Source organism: Dendrobates tinctorius, unplaced genomic scaffold, assembly GCF_039654945.1.
Source record: "Dendrobates tinctorius isolate UK_male_01 unplaced genomic scaffold, ASM3965494v1 ptg000049l, whole genome shotgun sequence".
NCBI classification, from domain to species: domain Eukaryota; kingdom Metazoa; phylum Chordata; class Amphibia; order Anura; family Dendrobatidae; genus Dendrobates; species Dendrobates tinctorius.
This window is the reverse complement of record NW_027361717.1, coordinates 23,295,806-23,320,708: the sequence shown is the minus strand read 5'-3', so window position 1 is coordinate 23,320,708 and position 24,903 is coordinate 23,295,806. Positions and strand designations below refer to the sequence as shown.

Here is a 24,903-nt window from a genome sequence, read left to right as displayed (position 1 = left end):
TGCATTCCAAAGAATTGGCGCAGCACATGTATAGTCTTGGAGACGGGAGTGGGAGGTTCTGATTATTGAGGATGCTAACCTCAGGTCATCAGCAGAACGGAGGGCGTGGGTAGGATGGCATACTGAAACAAGGGAGATGTAGGGTTATGCTGAACCGTGGAGTGCTTTGTGGGTGAGGGTAATAAGTTTGTACTGGATTCTGGAGTGGATGGGTAGCCAGTGTAATGACTGGCACAGGGTAGAGGCATCGGTGTAACGATTGGCGAGGAATATGATCCTGGCAGCAGCATTCAAGACAGATTGAAGGGGGGAGAGTTTGGTAAGAGGGAGACCGATTAGAAGAGAGTTACAATAGTCGAGACGAGAATGAATAAGAGAAACGGTAAGAGTTTTTGCAGAGTCAAAAGTAAGAAAAGGTCGAATTCTAGAAACGTTTTTGAGGTGCAGATAACAAGAGCAAGCCAGTGATCGTATGTGGGGGACAAAGGAAAGCTCGGAGTCAAGTATGACCCCAAGACAGCGGGCATGTTGCTGGGGAGTAGCAGTGGAACCACACGCGGAAATGGCAATGTCGGGTATAGGTACATTAGTAGCGGGAGCAAACACAAGTAGTTCAGTCTTTGACAGGTTCAGTTTCAGATATAGTGAGGACATGATGTTAGACACAGCGATTAGACAATCGCCGGTGTTTTCTAGAAAGGCTGGCGTGATGTCAGGAGAAGAAGTGTAAAATTGGGTGTCGTCAGCATAGAGATGGTAGATGAATATATCAAGATGCTAAGAAAAAAATAAAAAATATTATAACAATACACAGAACAAAATAATACACAAATTAGCACAATAATCATTAATGAAACATCAATTCATTTTTCTTATTCATGCCATTAGGATATCTCATCCCCAAGTTGTAGACCCAGAATGCCACTCTTGTTAAAAGATGTCTCTGGATATCCCCATGTTGGCTAAATGCGGAATTTAAGGACCTTTGTTTCAAATTACATGACTTATGTCAATCAATTTCATTGGTCAGCATAGCCAACTTAATCTTTTTGCTGTGAATCAAGGGTTAGCTTGACAAACATAAACCAATGATCAAAATGCGTTGCTGAACCGCTACTGCTTTTTGTATATGTGTACAGGAGTTGGAGTATCTTTCTGCCATACTGTCATGTTTTATTCAATTTTTCAATAAAAGAAGTTTTAAGGAGCTGGAACATTCACTCCCTATTTCCTTGTTGCCTGCACGTCAAGTCTGGACGGAGTTCCGAACACCAGTGGCGGTTGGTGAGCTGGCTAGGGCTGAAGCCCAAAATCTTTTTCTTTTTTCTATTTAGTACTTTGCTCTGCCCTCAACAGGGCAGATAACTACACCTGCGCAGGAGCGCGGTGCCAAGCAGAGTGTGTGGAGGATGCAGGGGCGCACCATGCACATGAAGCAAAAAGGACAGCATCGCAAGAAGATGGGAGGAGCTGGACCAAGAAGAGCGACACCCCACGGACCAGGCCGCCCCCCAGGTGAGTATAATAAAAGTTATTTTTATTCTCTTACAGGTTGGGTTGGGAGCTTATCTACAGCATTATAGAATGTTGTATGTCAGCCCTGAAAGGCAGTGGCCTTAACTCGTATCAGCCTAACCTGGTGACAGGTTCCCTTTATACAGGTGATACTGCGACTGCTCTATATACATTATGAATATGATGCAACTGTATAGTTGCAGTATCGCCTATATAATGTAGATACAGCAGTCACAGTATTACTGATATAATATATACAGCAATCTGTGATATATATTCAGCAGTCGAGGTGTCTCCTATATAATATACACGTGGTCAAAATTGTTGGTACCCCTCATTTAATGACAAAAAAACTCCATAATGATAACATAAATAACTTGAATCTGACAAAAGTAATAATAAATCAAAAATCTATGAAAATGAACAAATGAAAGTCAGACATTGCTTTTCAACCATGCTTCCAAAGAATTTAATAAAAAATAGAACTCATGAAATAGGCATGGACAGAAATGATGTTACCCCTGAAAATAATGTGACAAAAGGGACATGTTAAATCAAAGTGTGTCCTCTAATTAGCATCACAGGTGTCTACAATCTTGGAATCAGTGATTGGGCCTGTATACAGGGCTACAGATACTCACTGTGCTGTTGGTGACATAGTGTGCTTCACAATCAACATGGATCAGAGGAAGCGAAGGAAAGAGTTGTCTCAGAAGATTAGATAGAAAATTATAGATAAACATGTTAAACAGTAAAAGTTATAAGACCATCTCCAAGCAGCTTGATTTCCCTGTGACTACAGATGCACGTTATTCATAAATTTAAGCTCCATGGGACTGCAGCCAACCTCCCTGGATGTGGCCGCAGGAGGAAAATTGGTGACAAATCAGAGACGGATAATACGAATGGTAACAAAAGAGTCCAGAAAAACTTCTAAACAGATTAAAGGTGAACTTCAAGCTCAAGGAACATCAGTGTCAGATCACACCATCCATTGTTGTATGAGCCAAAGTGGACTTCATGAGAGTTGACCAAGGAAGACACCATTATTTTTATTTTTTTTAAACCGTCTTTTATTGAGCAATAGACATAAAATGCAAAAATTGTACAAAAGCATCAAAAAAAGGTCTGATAAGTAAAAGTTTGAGGACACCATTATTGAAAAAAAATCATAAAAAAGTGAGACTGGATTTTGCCAAACTACATGTTGACAAGCCACAAAGCTTCTGGGAGAATGTTCTATGGACAGATGAGACAAAAAAGGAACTTTTTGGCAAGGCACATCAGTTCTATGTTCAAAGATGGAAAAATTAAGCATAGCAAGAAAAGAACACTGTCCCTACTGTGAAACATGGAGGAGGATTTGTTATGTTCTGGGGCTGTTTTGCTGCATCTGGCACAGGGTGTCTAGAATCTGTGCAGGGTACAATGAAATCTCAAGACTATCAACAGGATAATGACCCAAAACACATCTAAAACACCCAAGAATGGCTAAGAGGAAAACATTGGACTATTCTGAAGTGGCCTTCTATGAGCCCTGACCTAAATCCTATTGAGCATCTTTGGAAAGAGCTGAAACATGCCATCTGGAAAAGGCAACCTTCAAACACGAGACAACTGGAGCTCTTGAGGAGTGGGCCAAAATACCTGTCGAGAGGTGCAGAAGTCTCATTGACAGTTACAGGAATCGTTGATTCCAATGATTGCCTCAAAAGGTTGTGCAACAAAATATTAAGTTAAGGTACCATCATTTCTGTCCAGGCCTATTTCACGAGTTTACATTTTTAAAAATTCTGTGGAAGCATGGTTGAAAAGCAATGTCTGACTTTCATTTGTTCATTTTCATAGATTTTTGATTTATTATTATTATTACTTTTATCAGTTTTAAGTTATTTCTGTGACCATTGTGGGTTTTTCTGTCATTAAACGAGGGGTACTAACAATTTTGACCACATGTATATATTTGTGACTCCTATGTGATGTATGCAACATAATATAGTGTATAGTATATGCTGTCTTAATATAGTGTATAATGTAGACTTTTGTATATATATCTAGTATATAATGTACAGATGTTTATATCTCTACATTATATTCAGAGCTCCACTCTATATTTTCCTTAACACAGTATGTATTGTGGAGCTATGTATGCTGTGTATACTTCTCAAATCTGTGACCCCCTGGGACGGTTTTAACCCCTTTCTGATATCTGACGTACTATCCCATCCACGGGACCCGAGCCCCTATGACCGGGGATGGGATAGTACGTCATCGCGATCAGCGGTGCTCCCGATTATCACAGCTGACACCCGGCACTATGTGTCAGGGGCGGTCAAGGACCGCCCCCGGCACGTGAACCCCTGGCACACTGTGATCAAACATGATCGCAGTGTACCGGGGGTTTAAAGAAGCATCGGAAGGGAGGGGGCTCCCTCCATGCTTCCCTGAGACCTCCAACGCAGTGCGATGTGCTGCGCTGCTCTGAGGGACTCCTTCCCTGCAGGTCCCCAGATCCAATATGGCGGCGGGGACCTTCGGGGGCCTGCAGGGAGGCGGCTTCCTCAGTGCCTGCAGAGTGCAGGCATGAGGAAGCCTTGTGCAGCGCCTGTCACATCGGTGATCTGACACAGTGCTGTGTGACGTGTCAGATCAGCGATCTGACACATGACAGTGATGTCCCCCCTTGGGACAATGTAATAAAGTAAAAAAAAAAAATGAAAAAAAGTAAAAATAATTTATAAAAAATAGCTAAATTCTAAAAAAAAAAAAATTCCCTAATAAATTCATTTTTTGGAAATAAAAAAAAGCAATAAAAGTACACATATTTAGTATCACCGCATCCGTAACGACCCGCCCTATAAAACTGTCCCATTAGTTAACCCCTTAACAAATAAAAATAAAAAAGAAAGCAAAAAACAATGCTTTATTATCATAACGCCAAACAAAAAGTGTAATAACGCGCGATCAAAAAGACAGATATAAATAACCATGGTACCGCTGAAAACGACATCTTGTCCCGCAAAAAACAAGCCACCACACAGCATCATGAGTGAAAAAATAACAAAGTTATAGCTCGCAGAATAAAGCGGTGCAAAAATAATTATTTTTGATATAAAATAGTTTTCATTGCATAAAAGCGCCAAAACGTAAAAAAACGACATAAATGAGGTATCGCTGTAACCGTACTGACCCGAAGAATAAAACCGCTTTATCAATTTTACCACACTCAGAATGGTGTAAACGCACCCCCCAAAAGAAATTCATGAAATGCTGGTCTTTGTTCATTCTGCGTCCCAAAAATCGGAATAAAAAGCGATAAAAAAAGTCATGTGCCCGAAAATGGTACCAATAAAAATGTCAACTCGTCCCGCAAAAAATAAGACCTCACCTGACTCAGTGGGTCAAAATATGGAAAAATTATAGCTCTCAAAATGTGGTGATGCAAAAACTATTTTTATAATAAAAAGCGTCTTTTAGCGTGACAGCTGCCAAATATAAAAACCCACCATAAATAGTAAATCAAACCCCCCGTTATCACCCCCTTAGTTAGAGAAAAATAATAAAATTAAAAAAAATTTATGTATTTCTATTTTCCCTTTAGGGCTAGGGTTAGGGCTAGCGTTAGGGCTGAGATTAGGGTTAGGGGTGTGTTGGGGTTAGGGTCGGAGTTAGAATTGGGGGGTTTCCACTGTTTAGGCACATCAGGTGCTCTCCAAACACAACATGACGTCTGATCTCAATTCCAGCCAATTCTGCATTGAAAAAGTCAAACAGTGCTCCTTCCCTTTCAAGCTCTATCATGCGCACAAACAGTGTTTTACCCCCATATATAGGGTATCAGCATACTCAGGACAAATTGCAAAACAACTTTTGGGGTCCAATTTCTCCTGTTACCTTAAGGAACTAAAAAATTGGGGGTAAAAATATCATTTTTGTGGAAAAAAATGTTTTTTTATTTTCACGCCCGGGTGTTATAAACTTCTGTGAAGCACCTGGGAGTTCAAAGTGCTCACCACACATCTAGATAAGTTTCTTGGGGGGTCTAGTTTCCAAAATGGGGTCATTTGTAGGGGGTTTCAACAGTTTAGGCACATCATAGGCTCTCCAAACGCAACATGACACCCACAGACCATTCCATCAAAATCTGCATTCCAAAACGTCACAACTTCCATTCCAAGCCCCGACGTGTGCCCATACAGTAGTTTTCTCCCACATATGGGGTATCAGTGTACTCAGGACAAATTGAACAACAACTTTTGGGTCCAGCTTCTCCTGTTACCCTTGGCAAAATAAAAAAATTGGGGACTAAAAGATCATGTTTGTGGAATAAATATGATTTCTTTATTTTCACGCCCGTTATAAACATCTGTGAAACCACACATCTAATTTCCTTGGGGGGTCTAGTTTCCAAAATGGTGTCACTTGTGGGGGATTTCCACTGTTTTGAAACATCAGGGGCTTTCCAAACGCAACATGGGGTCCGATCTCATTTCCAGCCATAAAAGTCAAATGGCGCTGCTTCCCTTCCAAGCTCTGCCATGCACCCAAATTGTGGTTTACCCCCACATATGGGGTATCAGCGTACTCAGATCAAATTGCACAATAACTTTTGGGGTCCTGTTACCCTTGGGAAAATAAAAATAGGGGGTGAAAAGATCATTTTTGTTGAAAAAATATGATTTTTTAATTTTACGGCTGTACGTTATAAACTTCTGTGAAGCCCTGGGAGGTTCAAAGTTCTCACTACACATCTAGATAAGTTCCTTGGGGGGGTCTAGTTTCCAAAATGGTGTCATTTGTGGGGTGTTTCCACTGTTTTGGCACATCAGGGGCTTTCCAAACGCGACATGGCGTCCGATCTCAATTCCAGCCATAAAAGTCAAATAGTGCTGCTTCCCTTCTGAGCTCTGCCGTGCGCCCTAATAGTGGTTTACCCCAACATATGGGGTATCAGCGTACTCGGGACAAATTTTACAATAACTTTTGGGGTCATGTTACCCTTGGATTAATAAAAATTGAGGGTGAAAAGATCATTTTTGTGGAAAAAATATGACTTTTTAATTGTACGGCTGTACGTTATAAACTTCTGTGAAGCCCTTGGAGGTTCAAAGTTCTCACCACATATCTAGATAAGTTCCTTGGGGGTCTAGTTTCCAAAATGGGGTCACTTGTGGGGGATTTCCACTGTTTAGGCACATCAGGGGCTCTACAAACGTGGCATGGCGTCCAATCTCAATTCCAGCCAATTTTGCGTTGAAAAAGTCAAACGGTGCTCCTTCCCTTCTGAGCTCTGCCATGCGCCGAAACAGTGGTTCCCTTCCAAATATCAGGTATCAGCTTACTCAGGACAAATTGCACAATAACTTTTGCAGTCCAATTTCTCCTGTTACCGTTGGTAAAATAAAAAAAATTGGACCTGAAATAATTTTTTTGTGAAAAAATGTTAAATGTTCATTTTTTTAAACATTCAAAAAATTCCTGTGAAGCATCTGAAGGGTTAATAAACTTCTTGAATGTGGTTTTTTAGCACCTTGAGGGGTGCAGTTTTTAGAATGGTGTCACTTTTGGGTATTTTCTTTATAGACCAGTCAAAGTGACTTCAAATGTAATGTGGTCCATACACATAAAATGGTGTTGCAAAAATGAGAAATCGCTGGTCAACTTTTAACCCTTATAACTTCCTAACAAAAAAAAATTTGGGTTCCAAAATTGTGCTGATATAAAGTAAATATGTGGAAAATGTTATTTATTAAGTTTTTTGTGTGCTGTATCTCTGTGATTTAAGGGCATAAAAATTTAAAGTTGGAATATTGCAATATTTTCGCCAAATTTCCGTTTTTTTCACAAATAAACGCAAGTTATATCAATGAAATTTTACCACTAACATGAAGTACAATGTGTCACGAGAAAACAATGTCAGAATCACCTGGATCCATGGAAGCGTTCCAGAGTTATTACCTCATAAAGGGACAGTGGTCAGAATTGTACAAATTGGCCCGGTCATGAACGTGCAATCCACCCTTGGGGGTAAAGGGGTTAAGCTATTAATAAGGGCATACAGGTAATAGAATGGTTAGAATAGTCCTACCTGTATGCCCATATCTGCGATCTTGTTGTGGAGAAATCGTCTTATTTTTTTATGGTAATGTGTTCTTCCAGGCTTTGGGGCGTGCAGTACCTGGAAGAAAACTCTGCCTCCAGTGCTCATTTGCATACCACCCTACTCCCCCATCACATCAGTGTCACAGTGCCCTGTGACGTGTACTGATGGCCCGGGATCCCACACCTGCACACTGCAATAGCGCGATTATACTTACCTTTTCCACCATTCTATGGGCATTGGCTTCAATGTTCTCCTGCGCAGGTGCCGGTGAGTCACTTACACTTCAGTGCTGTATATATACTCCTCTCCTGTATATATACACTGCACAGTGCCACTCCTCCTCTCCTGTATATATACACTGCACAGTACCACTCCTCCTGTCCTGTTATCGAAGAGGCGACAATGGACTTTGGGAGGGTCAATATTGGTTTAGTATTTTCAATATTATTATGGCCAAATAAAATTAAAATATTGGAAAACCTGTTTAACCCCCTTACCTACAATTGACGTAATATTCCGTCCCTGTGACCATGGACCTAATTACCATGGACGGAATATTACGTCATCGCAATCAGCGGCGCCAACGTGGTGAGCGCCGCTGATCGCGGCCGAGTGTCAGCTAATTATCATAGCTGACACCCGGCACAATGTGTCAGGGGCAGTCACGGACCGCCCCCACACGTTAACTCCTTGCACACCGCGATCAAACACGATCGCGGTGTACCGGGGGTTAAAGGGAAGCATCGGCAGGGAGGGGGCTCCCTCCTTGCTTCGCTGAGCCCCCCACGGCAGCGCAATGTGCAGCGCTGCTGCGGGGGACTCCTTTCCTGCAGGTTCCCGGATCCAATATGGCGACGGGGACCTCCAGAGGCCTGCAGGAAGCTGGCTTCCTCAGTGCCTGCAAAGCGCAGGCATGAGGAAGCCTGTGCAGTGCCTGTGACAGATCGCTGATCTGTCACAGTGATCTGTGATGTGACAGATCAGCGATCTGTCACAGGACAGTGATGTCCCCCCTGGGACATTGTAATAAAGTAAAAAAAAATTTAAAAAAAGGGTAAAAATAATTTTAAAAAAATCGCCAAATAAATTCAAAAAAAAAAAAAATATTCCCCAATAAATTCATTTTTTGGAAATAAGAAAAAAAAACCAATAAAAGTACACATATTTGGTATCGCCGCGTCCGTAACGACCCGCCCTATAAAACTGTCCCAATAGTTAACCCCTTAAGTGAACCCCTTAAAAAATAAAAATAAAAAACGAAGCAAAAAATAATGATTTATTATCATACCGCCGAACAAAAAGTGCAATAACGCGCGATCAAAAAGACGCATATAAATATCCATGGTACCGCTGAAAACGTCATCTTGTCCCGCAAAAAACGAGCCACCATCCAGCATCATCAGCGAAAAAATAAAAAAGTTATAGCTCGCAGAATAAAGTGATGCAAAAATAATTATTTTTTATATAAAATTGTTTTCATTGCATAAAAGCGCCAAAACACAAAAAAACGGCTTAAATGAGGTATCGCTGTAACCATACTGACCCGAAGAATAAAACCGCCTTATAAATTTTACCGCACCCGGAACGGCGTAAACGCACCACCCAAAAGAAATTCATGAAACGCTGGTTTTTGTAAATTCTGCGTCCCAAAAAACGAAATAAAAAGCGATCAAAAAATGTCACATGCCCGAACATGATACCAATAAAAGCGTCAACTCGTCCCGCAAAAAATAAGACCTCACATGACTCGGTGGGTCAAAATATGGAAAAATTATAGCTCTCAATATGTGGTGATGCAAAAACTATTTTTACAATAAAAAGCGTCTTTTAGCGTGCGACAGCTGCCAAACATAAAAACCGCCATAAATAGTAAATCAAACCCCCAGTTATCACCCCCATAGTTAGGGAAAATTAAAAAAATGTATTTATTTCCATTTTCCCGTTAGGGCTAGGGTTAGGGTTAGGGCTAGGGTTAGGGTTAGGGTTAGGGCTAGGGTTAGGGTTAGAATTGGGGGTTTCCACTATTTGCGCACATCAGGGGCTCTCCAAACGCAACATGGCATCTGATCTCAATTCCAGCCAATTCTGCGTTGAAAAAGTCAAATGGTGCTCCTTCCCTTCCAAGCTCTGCCATGCACCCAAACAGTGTTTTACCCCCTCATATGGGGTATCAGCCTACTCAGGACAATTTGCAAAACAACTTTTGGGGTCCTATTTCTCCTGTTGCCCTTAGGAAAATAAAAATTTTGGGGCAAAAATATCATTTTTGTGGAAAAAAATGTTTGTTATTTTCACGCCTGGGCGTTATAAACTTCTGTGAAGCACTTGGGGATTCAAAGTTCTCACCACACATCTAGATAAGTTCCTTGGGGGGTCTAGTTTCCAAAATGGGGTCATTTGTGGGGGGTTTCCACTGTTTTGGTACATCAGGGGCTTTCCAAACGTGACATGGTGTCCGATCTCAATTCCAGCCAAAAAAGTCAAATGGCGCTGCTTGCCTTCCGAGCTCTGCCATGTGCCCAAATAGTCATTTGCACCCACATATGGGGTATCAGCGTACTCAGGACAAATTGCACAATAATTTTTAGGGTCCTGTAACCCTTGGGAAAATAAAAATTGGGGGTGAAAAGATCATTCTGTGGAAATAATATGATTTTTTTAATTGTACCGCTGTACATTATAAACTTCTGTGAAGCCCTTGTGGGTTCAAAGTTCTCACCACATATCTAGATAAGTTCCTTAGGGGGTCTAGTTTCAAAAATGGGGTCACTTGTGGGGGGTTTCCACTGTTTAGGTACATCAGGGGCTCTCCAAACGCGACATGGCGTCCGATCAGAATTCCAGCCAATTTTGCATTGAAAAAGTAAAACGGCGCTCCTTCCATTCTGAGCTCTGCCATGCGCCGAAACAGTGGTTCCCCCAACATATCAGGTATCAGCGTGCTCAGGACAAATTGCACAATAATTTTTGCTGTCCAATTTCTCCTGTTACTCTTGGTAAAATAAAAAAAATTGAACCTGAAGTAATTTTTTTTGTGAAAAAAAGTTAAATGTTAATTTTTTTTAAATATTCAAAAAATTCCTGTGACGCACCTGAAGGGTTAATAAACTCCTTGAATGTGATTTTAAGCACCTTAAGGGGTGCAGTTTTTAGAATGGTGTCACTTTTGGGTATTTTCTATCATATAGACCCCTCAAAGTGGCTTCAAATATGATGTGGTCCGTAAAAATAAAATGGTGTTGCAAAAATGAGAGCTCGCTGGTCAACTTTTAACCCTTATATCTTACTAACAAATAAAAATTTTGGTTCCAAAATTGTGCTGATGTAAAGTAAACATGTGGCAAATGTTACTCATTAACTTTTTTGTGTGCCATATCTCTGTGATTTAAGGGCATAAAAATTCAAAGTTGGAAAATTGCGGAATTTTCAAAATTTTTGCCAAATTTCCGTTTTTCTCACAAATAAACGCTAGTTATATGAATGAAATTTTACCACTAACATGAAGTACAATATGTCACGAGAAAACAATGTCAGAATCACCGGGATCCATGGAAGCGTTCCAGAGTTATGACCTCATAAAAGGACAGTGGTCAGAATTGTAAAAATTGGCCCGGTAGTTAACGTGCAAACCACCCTTGGTAGTGAAGGGGTTAAATGGATTATCCCAATTAATCCCCTCTCCTATGGATAGGAGATAACATTCCAATTGCTGGAGATCTGACTGCTGGGACTCCCATGATCCTGAAAATTGGATCTGTAGAGCACCATGTAAATGCAGCTGTGGTCGATCATACGCACTGTGGTGCCATTTATATGTGGGTCTTCAAATAACTTCTACTAGGGGAGTGAGGGGCATGACAAAGCAAAGTAAAATTCACTGGGGTGGGGAGTGTTATAGTTTGTGGGCTGTTGGTGCGGCAGGGCTGTTTTTTGGTCCCAGTCTGGCCCTGTACGTGACGTATCAGGGAGACTAGAATCTGTTTTTAAAAAAATTAAAACTTCATTACTGGAATTCTTCAAACAAGATTTCAACAATTGATAGCAGGCACAATACTGTATATACTGTACAATGCTTCTGTATCAAACAGAGGCTTCATCTTTGAGAGAATTAAATATGCCATTTTGATAGTATAGGTACAGTTCCATAGTAACAGACTACACCACAAGCTTTCTAGCTCTGTTTTTACTTTCTTTATCCTCAACTGTAATGGGCACCTTGTGTTCCTTCTGGGTTGGAATAGGACTTCTCCAAATCTCCAGAACTGGTTTACACGTTGCCTTTCTTTAGCCCACTCTTCTTAGCCGCCTTGAGGAATTACGCCTCCCTCAGCTCTGTCTATTTCTATGGCTGGTACTCCCTGATAGTGAAAGAAATCTTCTGGGTACTCCTCCAATCTCTGCACTCCGGCCGTATAGGAAATCATTTGTAGAATACTTTAGTCGGGAACTTTCTATCCCTTTAACAAGAATGTCTGCTGCTGGACACTCTTCCCAACTTATGGCCTTTTCCCTCTTAAACAATAAAGCTTCTTATTTCTTCAATAGCTATTCATCAACTCCTTAACAAACAGGAAATAGCTTGCTATGTGCCTACTTGGGCTGGCACTGTTTATCCTACCCAAGCTAATTACACTGTTTATACAACCACATATAAAACAGATTAATGAATCACATTCATGGACATGTTTTTCAGCAGATTTTCAGAAGCGGTGCCGACACTTCTTCCACATCTTTACATCTTGTTCAATACAACACATTTAAACATTCCCTAAACCTAGGCCACTTGCAGTAAATACAATGAAGTGCAAAGACCTTCGTCCATGAACAACACAAGGGGGGATTGTGTCAGTCACCTTTCTAATGAAGCTTTGTAGTATCTTATAGATTATATTTTTCTCAAAATCACAGAAAAAAGAGTGCAAACTATTCAGCTCCACTCATGGGAAGGATTTGCTGTTTGAAGACACCACCAGTGCTCTGATAGCTCTTCCATCAGCAATGGACACTTTCCTCCTGTTGGGACCAGACTTGTTTAACGGCATGAAAACACTTAACGGTAGGAAACATTTGAGATGTAATTCTGGTTTTGCATGACCTTAATAATCTCTAATTCAACAGTTTCAATTTAATTATAGCAGCAATTTATTTTTTTTCCATTAGGAGCTCGTCCTCCTCGAGTTAAACAGCAAATCCGCTGGTGTCCACAGAGCAAAAATGAGAAGAAAAAATGTGATGACTGGTCCTCAGTAAGTGGTGGCGCCATTAAATGCACAGAGCCATCATCTGCACTGGAGTGTATCGAAATGATTCTGGTAGGTGATATTTACCAGCAGAAAGAAACACCATATGTGGTCTCTCAGAGATGGCGAGTAGATGGGGTGAGGACTGAGGACATCAGTAACATGACTTTTTTCTATAATTTGCAGAAAGATGAAGCGGATGCAGTAAATCTTGATCCAGAACACGCATACACGGCACTGAAATGTGGACTGCTCCCATCGGTTGAAGAGTACCGCAATAAGGGTAACTTCAATTAGACCCAAAACATTTTCATCATGAGCATCTTAGTTTTGCCCAACATGGGAACATTTGCATATCTCATGCTTCACAATGGGTAATGAGGGACATAGGGCCGGCACCAGCATCTGGTGAACGTAGGCACGTGCCAGGGCCCAATTCTTTCAGGTGGCCTACTCAATGCTGTGGGCATCTCATGTATAGAATGGGCTCAGGAGCGAAATCCGCTCCATATAACACGAATGCCAACTGTTTTGTACAGCCAGCAATTGAGTGTAACTGCTGAGATCGTAACCAGCTCTGCGAAGTGGTTTAGCACATTAGATGCTGCTGGCCCGGTACTTGAGTCTAAGGGGTACTTCACACTAAGCGAGATCGCTAGCGAGATCACTGATGCGTCACCGATTTTGTGACACAACAGTGATCTGGCCAGCGATCTCGCTGTGTGAAGTACCCCTTAGCACGCATCAGCGACCACCCCCCCGCCGGGTATCGCTGATCGTGCAGGAATGTCCTGGGCCATTTTTTGATCGTTGGTCTCCCGCTGGCCAGCTCCCAGCGCTGTAAGCAGATGCTGGGAGCTGGTATCCAGGGTAGACAGTGGGTAACTAAGCGCGTGCGGCACTTAGTTACCCGCTGTGTACCCTGGATACCAGCATGCTCGCGCTGGGAGCTGGTATCCAAGGTAAACAGCAGGTAATTAAGTGCCGTGCGCTTAGTTACCCGCTGTTTACCCTGGATACCAGCTCCCAGCGCGAGCACGCTGGTATGCAGGGTAAACAGCGGGTAACTAAGAGACGCGTGCGCTTAGTTACCTGCTATTTACCCTCGATACCAGCTTCCTCGCTGATCCTGATCGCTGGTGAGATCTGCCTGTTTGACAGCTCACCAGCTACCATGTAGCGAAGCACCAGCGATCCTGACCAGGTCATATCGTTGTCGGGATCGATGGTGCGTCGTTTAGTGTAACGGGACCCTAACTACTGTGATCCGAGGTCGCAGCAGTGAAAACTCTACAAGGAACTACTGAAATGCATCTTTGGAAATGTAAATAAAGAACTTTTTTGTTACGAAAGACATCTCCACAGTGAGTCTTACAAAACGTTGACAATCTATTGGGCTGTCCAGCAATTCCCAAGCTCTATATTTTCTCCAAAAGCATAAACTTGTTTATGCTTTTTGGATGCATCACTGGCCATATTAGTCCTTGACTAGCGATACCGGCCATGTTAGTACTTGACTAGCAATACCGGCCATATTAGTCCTTGACTAGTGATACCGGCCATATTAGTACTTGACTGGCGATCTTGTGTTGGACAACAATCGGCAAAAATGGAACCACTTCCTCCCCATATGTGAAAAGGTGAATAGCACCTTGTCTACCAAGGTACAGTATCTTAACCATAATTACATGAGATGCCATTCTCTTATTTTGATATCTTCCTAGCACACAGAATATTTTTTACCACTAAAATGTAAAAAAATAATAAAATTATTACCATGATATCGCTGTAATTGTACTGACTTGGAGAATCACATTTCTTGGTCATTTTTACACAATGTACACCATAAAAAACAACAAAAAAGCATGATTTGTGTTTTCTTCCCCATCTCATCATACTTGGAACTTTTTTCTAATTTTTCAGTGCATTTTATGTTAAAACTAATTCAAAATTACAACTCAACCCGCTAAAAAAAACAAGCCCGATATGGCTATGTCAAGGGAAAAATTAAAAATGTTAGGGCTCTTAGAAAATAGCGATAAAATAGCGAAAGTCAAAAAGTGAAAAATGGCATATTCATATCTATTTGTATGTAGAGAATGAACCTTTCAGTTTAGGAGACCGGGGCAGGAAGACGCCACAGGGAACCTGTATGTTGGACTAGTCAGCCTATATGCATAGTCTCCACAAGTTTTCAAAGTATGTTTTACTGCAGCATTTTGGAGTAAAAAAAAACATGTCTGCAATAATGTCGTTGGACTCAGCTTCATGTTGTCTGCAGTTTGGGCAGCATGAATCTCCTGAGACATTCATTTTAAAACATACCGTACATACTGTTTTTGTTTTTAAAAAGTTATCTGTAAAAATGGTTTCTGTTTCTTCTTTTTTCGGTAGATGACTTGATTGTGTGCCAGATACCTGGGGCAGAATATACAGGTAACATGCTGTATCTATATATATAAAGCTGAGTGTGTGTATATCAGACCATATGCCCACTCCACATAGCCCCACCCATTCTACACGCAAAGCCCTGTATAATAAATATCTAATATACATATATATATACTAGATGGTGGCCCGATTCTATTGCATCGGGTATTCTAGAGTAAATAAAAAATAGTGATATACTCACCTCCCGACGGCCCCGGACTCTTTCTCTCCTCTCACCACGCTGCCCGCATCTTCCGTTCCCAGTAATGCTTAGCGCGACACACCGTTGATGACGTCGCGCTCTCGCGAGATTGACATCATCTCCGGCCCTTCTCGCTAAGCATTACTGGGACCGGAAGATGCCGGGAGCGTGGTGAGAGGAGGGACAGAGTCCGGGGGTCGTCGGAAGGTGAGTATATAACTATTTTTTATTTTAACAGAGACTCTAGAATACCCGATGCGATAGAATCGGGCCACCATCTAGTGTATTATACTCCTGTTACACCCGGAGCTGCTGTCACTGTTCTGCTGTTACCTAATGTATTGTACTCCAGTTACAGCCAGAGCTGCAGTCACTGCTCTGCTGTTACCTAATGTACTCCTGTTACACCCAGAGCTGCAGTCACTGTTCTGCTGTTACCTAATGTAGTGTATACTCCAGTTACACCCAGATCTGCAGTCACTGTTCTGCTGTTATCTAATGTATTGTACTCCAGTTACTCCCAGAGCTGCAGTCACTGTTCTGCTGTTCCCTAATGTACTCCTGTTACATCCAGAGCTGCAGTCACTGTTCTGCTGTTATCTAATGTAGTGTACTCCATTTACACCCAGATCTGCAGTCACTGTTCTGCTTTTATCTAATGTATTGTAGTCCAGTTACACCCAGAGCTGCAGTCACCGTTCTGCTCTTACCTAATGTATTATACTTATGTTACAGCCAGAGCTGCAGTCACTGTTCAGATCTTACCTAATGTATTGTACTCCAGTTACACCCAGAGCTGCATTCACTTTTCTGCTGTCACCTAATGTATTGTACGTAAGTTACACCCAGAGCTGCAGTCACTGTTCTACTGTTACCTAATTACCTAATGTATTGTACTCCAGAATATGTACAGGACTGTGCCTGTGTAATGAGCAACACAGCAGTGATGCCTTTAACGGCTGTAATGTGCCTGTACAATAAGCAATGCGGCCGTGTTGCCACGACTAAGCCTAACTGCCGCGACCAATCAGCGAGGTGGGATTTCCATTACAGACAGACAGACAGACAGAATTAGACAATTATATAGTAGATATATATATATATATATACACTGTGTTCCAAATTATTATGCAAAAAATATTTCCACATATTTTCTCTAAATTACCTATATGAATTGCAGTCATTGTTATTTTCCAGTCATCTAATATTCTAGTATAATTGCAATGTTTTTGAACAAACTGCCTATGAAAACAGTATATTTTAAAAAATAATAAACACTCAAAATGCATGTGCCAAATTATTATGCACAGCAGAGTTTTCAACCTTTTTATTTTTAACAAAAAAATGGTCAATTGTGAAATTATAAGCATTATCAGCTTATTACAAAAAGGAAATCAAACAGTTTTCAAGTCCAAACTTTATTCTAGGTGATGTTACATTTGCACATAGGACCCCTTGTTGGAAAGAAGCTTCTGAACTCTCTCGTCCATTGAATTTGTCAGTTTTTGGATGGTTTGTGCTTCAATTGTTTTGCATGTGGACAGAAAACCCTCCCAGAGCTGTTGCTTAGATGTGAACTGCCTCCCGCCATCATAGACACTCCTTTTGATGATGCTCCAGAGGTTCTCAATGGGGTTGAGGTCAGGGGAAGATGGTGGCCACACCATAAGTTTGTCCTCTTTTATGCCCATAGCAGCCAGAGATGCAGATATGTTATTTGCAGCATGAGACAGTGCATTATCATGCATGAAAATGATCTTGCTGCGGAAAGCACGGTTCTTCCTCTTGAACCATGGCAGGAAGTGCTGTTTTAGAAACTCCACATAGATTATGGAGTTCATCTTTACCCCTTCAGGGATCCTAAAGGGGCCGACAATCTCTCACCCCACGATTCCAGCCCAAAACATTACTCCACCTCCTCCTTGTTGGCGCCTTAGCCGTGTTTTCATGGGGTGTCCATCAACCAGCCATCCTCCACTCCATCCATCTGGACCATCGAGCGTTGCACTGCACTCATCGGAGAACAAAACAGTTTGGAAGTCAGTCTTCATGTATCGTTTGGCCCACTGGAGCCGTTTCTGCTTGTGTGCAGTGGATAGAGGTGGTCGACAGGATGGCTTACGCACAGCTGCAAACCTCTGAAGGACCCTGCATCTTGTTGTTCGGGGGACGTTGGAGGCACCAGCAGCTTCAGAAACTTGTCTGCTGCTATGACAAGGCATTTTTGCAGCTGCTCTTTTAACCTGACGCAATTGCCTGTTCGAAAGAGTCCTCAATTTTTCCTTATCAGCACGCTGTTAATTACACAAATTACAGAAGCATCACATGATTTTTCAAACAGTGCCAATACTTTTGTCCACCCTCTTTTTTATGTTTGGTGTGGAATTATATCCAATTTGGCTTTAGGACAATTCTTTTTGTTTTTTTTCATTTAAGACAAATTAAATGAAGATAATAATACCAAAGAATTTGTGTTTGCAATCATTTTCAGGAAGAAACTGAGTATTATCTGACAAAATTGCAGGGGTGTCAATACTTTTGGCCACAACTGTATATATATATAAAATATCTAATATATATATTTCATAGGCACATCTTCTTGACCACAACAGGTTACACTGCATGTGTTGCCCATAGCAACCAATCACTAAGCATCTTACGTTTCACCAGAGCTGTTTAAAAGTTGAAAGCTGAGCTGTGATTGGTTGCTCTGAGCAACAGTTTTCCCACTCCACAACACCTCAGCAGAAACGGACCGGGTGGGAGAAATCTAGCATCCCCGGGAACATAAGCTCCCAGCCATTGTCTGCCACCCAGAAAGAAGCAGAGAGCACACGACAGAAATGAATCACTCCCTCCTCTATTACTGCCAGGCTCGACTGTTACCGGCGTAGAAAATTGCATCATCAGAGGCCTCACACAGAGCCGCGTTGCGAGGTTACATAACAGAACTCCAGCAATTCCCTGCTCAGCGCCACCCAGCTCGGGACTATGGGATGGAGGATGTGTGATGGGTATATGGGCACTGAACTATGGGATGGAGGATATGTATGATGGGTGTATGGGCATGGGACTATGGGATGATGTGTGATGGTATATGAGCATGGGACTATGGGATGGAGGATGTGTGATGGTATATGAGCATGGGACTATGGGATGGAGGATAATCATTATAATTTGTTATAACCAACCACAGTTAGTTACTATGCCCGGGCAACACCAGGCTATTCCGCTAGTACATAATATAGGTACAGCACAGGCTCTAGTGAATACTGTAGTTATAGATCTGCTGATATCACTGACATAAAACCTTACACTTTACACCAGAATATCACTGCCAGATTTATCAGCGTGTCTTGAACATTACCTACAGGTCTCTGTAAGGCAGATATGTGTATGGGGATCTCTATTACTAAATCTGTGAATTTTTTGTGCTGAATTAATTACAGATTTTACCCTTCATATTACACAGAGGAAAATCCACTCCAAATGTTACATGTAAAACATATGAATCATGTCTCTGATTTGCCACTGTTTTCCCTCAAAATGAAATATCGAGCTCATTACTGAGGTATTTTAGAGGTGACCTGTATTTACTATGAATCTTTATTTTTTATGCAGAGTTTGGCTCATACAGAATTGTAGCCATAGTGAAGAAGAAGGATAAAGATATCACATGGAACAATCTTCAAGGCAAAAAGTCCTGTCACACCGGTGTTGGGGACATGATGGGATGGAATATCCCTGTCTATCTGATTTCTAAGAAGACCAAAAATTGTGACCTTGGTAAGTATCAGCTGTATATACTGTATACCTGTATATGCCATACATCTGTATCAGCTGCGTATAGTGTACATGTGTATCAGCTGTATATACTGTATATCTGTATCAGCTGTATATACTGTACATCTGTATCGGCTGTATATACCATACATCTGTATCAGCTATATATACTGTATATATATCTGTATCAGCTGTATATACTGTATATCTGTATCAGCTGTATATACCGTATATCTGTATCATCTGTATATAACGTACATCTGTATCAGCTGTATATACTGTATATCTGTATCAGCTGTATATACCGTACATCTGTATCAGCTGTATATACTGTATATCTGTATCCGCTGTATATACTGTACATCTGTATCCGCTGTATATACTGTACATCTGTATCATCTGTATATACTGTACATCTGTATCAGCTGTATATCTGTATCAGCTGTATATACTGTATACCTGTAACAGCTGTATATAACGTAGATCTGTATCAGCTGTATATACAATGGGGTTGAGATCTGGTGACTGCGCTGGCCACTCCATTACCGATAGAATACCAGCTGCCTGCTTCTTCCCTAAATAGTTCTTGCATAATTTGGAGGTGTGCTTTGGGTCATTGTCCTGTTGTAGGATGAAATTGGCTCCAATCAAGCGCTGTCCACAGGGTATGGCATGGTGGTGCAAAATGGAGTGATAACCTTCCTTATTCAAAATCCCTTTTACCTTGTACAAATCTCCCACTTTACCAGCACCAAAGCAACCCCAGACCATCACATTACCTCCACCATGCTTGACAGATGGCGTCAGGCACTATTTCAGCATCTTTTCTGTTGTTCTGCGTCTCGCAAATGTTCTTCTGTGTGATCCCAACACCTCAAACTTGGATTCGTCTATCCATAACACTTTTTACCAATCTTCTTCTGTCCAATGTCTGTGTTCTTTTGCCCATGTTAATCTTTTCCTTTTATTAGCCAGTCTCAGATATGGCTTTTTCTTTGCCACTTTGCCCTGAAGGCCAGCATCCCGGAGTCGCCTCTTCACTGTAGACTTCGACACTGGCGTTTTGCGTGTACTATTTAAAGAAGCTGCCAGTTGAGGACCTGTGAGGCGTCTATTTCTCAAACTATAGACTCTAATGTACTTGTCTTGTTGCTCAGTTGTGTAGCGGGGCCTCCCACTTCTCTTTCTACTCTGGTTAGAGCCTGTTTGTGCTCTCCTCTGAAGGGAGTAGTACACACCGTTGTAGGAAATTTTCAGTTTCTTGGCAGTTTCTCGCATGGAATAACCTTCATTTGTAAGATCAAGAATAGACTGTCAAGTTTCACATGAAAGTCCTTTTTTTTGGCCATTTTGAGAGTTTAATGGATCCAACAAATGTAATGCTCCAGATTCTCAACTAGCTCAAAGGAATGTCATGTTTAAAGCTTCTCTAATCAGCCAAACTGTTTTCAGCTGTGCTAACATACTTGCACAAGGGTTTTCAAGGGTATTCTAAGAATCCAATAGCCTTCTTACATAGTTAGCAAACACAAAGTACCATAAGAACACTGCAGTGATGGTTCTTGGAAATGGGCCTCTATACACCTATGAAGATATTGCATTACAAACCAGACGTTTGCAGCTAGAATAGTCATTTACCACATTAACAATGTATAGAGAGTATTTCTTAATCATTTAATATTAGCTTCATTGGAAAAAAATGTACTATTCTTTCAAAAAGGAAATTTCTAAGAGACCCTAAACTTTTGAACGGTAGTGTATACCTATATCAGCTGTATTTACTGTACATCTGTATCAGCTGTGTATACTGTATATTTGTATCAGCTGTATACATTGTACATCTGTATCAGCTGTATATACTGTATATCTCTATCAGCTTGTAGTAGGTTGACTCATTCAGCTGCTTTCAAAGGTAGGCAAAGGAACACATCTTGCGTCAAAAGCCTGCTGGTTTATTAAGCACGACATAAACCATGTAAAGATTTAAAAAAATAAACATGGCCTTTCTGGCAAAAACTATAGCACAGTCCAAATATCTACAGGCTTCACTAGCTCAAGATCCAGTACACTTCAGCTCCCACTGAAGCTACTACCTGGAGACTTTTCTGTCTCCATACACACAGCAGACAAAAAAACATAGTAGTTGAACATTTAACATCCCCAACCACACCCTTGAAGTGTGGTTACTTCTGAGACCAACTGCTTGGAAAGTATCACCAAACCAGGGATTGAAGCTTGAAGAGAACAATTTGAATATTCCAGGTGCCTTCTGGGAAAAGCAAAGAGTCTCCCTCAGCAAGAAGATCATTGGGTACAGCCGGGACCAGCTGCTTTGAAAGCATCGCCAAACCACGCGCCATATTTTTTGCCTCTAGGACATTATTGCAAGAAAGCTTGGCAGATTACACTAGAAGGTTACACACAGTAGATTACACAAGAAAGAAGACACACAGCAAGTCAGCAGGATCTAGGAGCAACATGGCAGATGTGACAACGTACATGGTGGGCTGCAACATGTGCTACATGTTCACAGATCGACCAGAAGAAGAATCCAACTTCACCTGCCAGAAGTGTAGACTACTGGCCCTTTTAGAAGAAGACGTGCGGGGTCTGGAAGAAAGAATTTCAACTTTCAAACTAATCAAGGAAAATAAATTAAGACTTCTTAGACAGAATAGAAGCATCTCTACTGGTCACAGAAGGTGAAGAAAGTGTGAGATAACCTCCAAAAGCAAACGAGTGGAAGCATGTGACCAAAAGAAGCAAGAAGACCACGGAGACATCTCCAACCATACAACTGAGAAACTGATACCAAGGCCTTGTGGAGGACGAAGATGGCACACCTAAGAATGAGGCACTACCAGCTGGCAAAGAAGAATAGGGCACACACCAACACCCAGAAGTTACAACAAAAAGTACAGACAAGAAGCAAAGATGAGTGGTAGTGGTGGGAGACTCACTACTGAGAGGCACAGAAGCAGCCATCTGCAGACTGGACATAACCGCAAGAGAAGTATGCTGCCTCCCAGGTGTGTAAATCAAGGATATGACTGATATGATACCAAAGCTCATCATTTCCAAGGATGTCCACCCATTTCTTCTGACACATGTTGGCACCAATGACAGGGCAATGAAGGACCTACCGACAATCTGCAAGGACTTTGATGCGTTGGGGAAGAAAGTAAAGGAACTGGATGCACAGGTAGTTTTTTCTTCTATCCTTCTGGTAGATGAGCATGGCACCAGGAGATGGAACAGGATCATTGTTGCGAACAACTGGTTAAGACGATGGTGCAGTCAACAAAGATTCGGACCACGGTGTGAATTACCTGTACAACGGACTCCTCGCCAGAGACGGAGTGCACCTCAACAAACCTAGGAAACACACATTTGCCAGAAGACTCTTTACCCTAATCAGGAGGGCATTAAACTAGAAGAAGAGGGGACAGGAAGAAAAACTTTAGACTCAAACATTAAGCCAGAAAATATACTGATGAAGGAAATGAGATGCGGCAAAGAAGACCCAAGACAACATACTCAGAAGAGAGGTAAGAAAATTTCTAAAACAATCCACAGGGAGGAGATTGGAACAAAACAAAATCCTCTAAACTGCATGCTCGCAAACGCCAGAAGCCTGACCAACAAGATGGAAGAACTAAAAGCAGAAATATCAAATGATCAAGACTTCTGAAATGTCTGGTATATATGACATTATGAGATATCGCAAAACAGGTAACTCCTGTTTATTTATGGATAATTTAGACACCAAGATATTCATAATAATTTTCGATAATTAATGCTTAGGACTGGGTGTAATGCAGAGTGAAATCAGCTACAAAATTTATTACAAAATCTATTTCAAATTCTGTAATGCACAACGATTAGTATTGTGAATTCTAAGTGGGAAAACTTGCTCTTAGCCCCGATAACGCTGATTATATTCCCACACAAATATTATTGGAAGTACAAGTTTTTCCAATGGTGATAGATATCATGGACTCATCAAGATTTTACTCTGATTTGTAGCCAAAAGTTCCGTGTTTTTATGGACTGTTTGTAATTTATGGCTGGTTGGATCTGATAATACTGCTGAGAAAATAAATGAACATGTTGATATATTTATGTCCTCAATAGGTTCCTACTTCAGTCAGAGCTGCGCTCCAGGATCCCCCGTTGGTTCCAATCTCTGCAAACTGTGTATTGGTGATCCACAAAACACCGAGGCAAATACGAAATGTTCTCTAAGCGACAAAGAGGCGTATTACGGCAATGAAGGGGCCGTCAGGTAAAATAGTCTAGTAGGATCATCCTATCCATCCTGCTCTTGTCATTTTACATGTAGTGAAGGCCGGTTCTTGGGTCTGTATTATATGGAGATAGAAAATTCATAGGATGCAGAAAATTCCACATTCTGTTAAGAGATTGGTTTGCATATCCCACAAATGATTTCAACCACAATATAAACTAAAATAATAGCAGACAAAATGGATGTGATGAGTGTACTGAAGGAACTGGATTTAATCCTTTAGTGAAGGATGGGGTCATCATAAGCTATCAATATAATGGTCTTAGGAGGGTTTCTTACTCTGTACAGCGTGGGTGCTGGCTGTATTACATACCTGACAGTAACTGATGCAATGAAAGCTAACTTTAATTGCCTCAGTTTAACCTCTTAATTGCCACTGTATGTCAAAAGCATATAATGTCAATATTCCAGTCAAAGCAAAAATGGAAGCTGGCATGTTTAGACGGGTTGCGATGCGGGAATGAAGACCCTTGGGATTCCAAAACGGTTTTTATTAATACCAACACGTTTCTGTGTCAGATCGGTGTCTTTCTCAAGCCAAGTGTTACTTTTTGATTTCTCAAGCTAACTAATGCACTCTTTTTTTGCGGAATGTACCAAACTGTTGATTTGGCCACTCCTAACATTTCTGCTATCTCTTTGATGTATTTCCTCATTTTTTTTCAACCTAATGATGGTTTGTTTTCCTTCCATTGAGAGCTCCTTTGACTGCATGTTGTGGGTTCACAGCAACAGCTTTCATATGTAAATGCCACTCCTGGAATCAGCTCCAGACCTCTTATCTGCTTAATTGATGATAGGTTAATGAGGGAATAGCCCATGCAACCCCTTAAGGAGCTTTTGAGATATATTGACCAATAATTTTTAATCCCGTTAAAAAGAGACAGCTACATATTAAAGAGCTTTAATTCCTAAACCCTTACTCCAGTTAGGATGCGAATACCCTCAAATTAAAGCTGAGAGTCTGCAGTTTAAAGGTACTGTCACACTTAGCGATGTACCAGCGATCCCGACCAGCGATATGACGCGGTCAGGATCGCTGGTACATCGCTAAGTAGTCGCTAGTGAGCTGCCACATAGGCAGATCTCACTAGCGACATCGCTGGGGACGGGGATCGCTACTTACCTGTCACACCAGGCGATCCTGCGTCCTCCCGCCCGGCTCCATGAGTCGCTCGTCTTCACAGCAGAAAGCGCCACAGGAAGCTGACGACGAGAAACAGTCCTGAACGTTCTCGCGCGATCAGCGATAACCAGCGGGGGAGCCGGTCGTAGGTAAGTATCACACACAGCGATATCGCTAGCAATATCGCTATAACGTCAC

The 24,903-nt window shown here is 41.4% G+C and overlaps 1 protein-coding gene across 1 annotated transcript in view; it reads left to right on the top strand.

The window, feature by feature from the left end:
- The window catches only part of LOC141091143 (saxiphilin-like), a 174,411-nt gene that overhangs the window by 102,573 nt on the left and 46,935 nt on the right, over positions 1 to 24,903 (top strand). The window contains exons 11-16 of the mRNA XM_073576540.1: positions 12,527 to 12,674; positions 12,779 to 12,930; positions 13,045 to 13,141; positions 15,253 to 15,294; positions 19,112 to 19,276; positions 23,408 to 23,558. Of these exons, the coding sequence (XP_073432641.1) occupies positions 12,527 to 12,674; positions 12,779 to 12,930; positions 13,045 to 13,141; positions 15,253 to 15,294; positions 19,112 to 19,276; positions 23,408 to 23,558 (755 nt within the window). The remainder of the gene's footprint in view (positions 1 to 12,526; positions 12,675 to 12,778; positions 12,931 to 13,044; positions 13,142 to 15,252; positions 15,295 to 19,111; positions 19,277 to 23,407; positions 23,559 to 24,903) is intronic.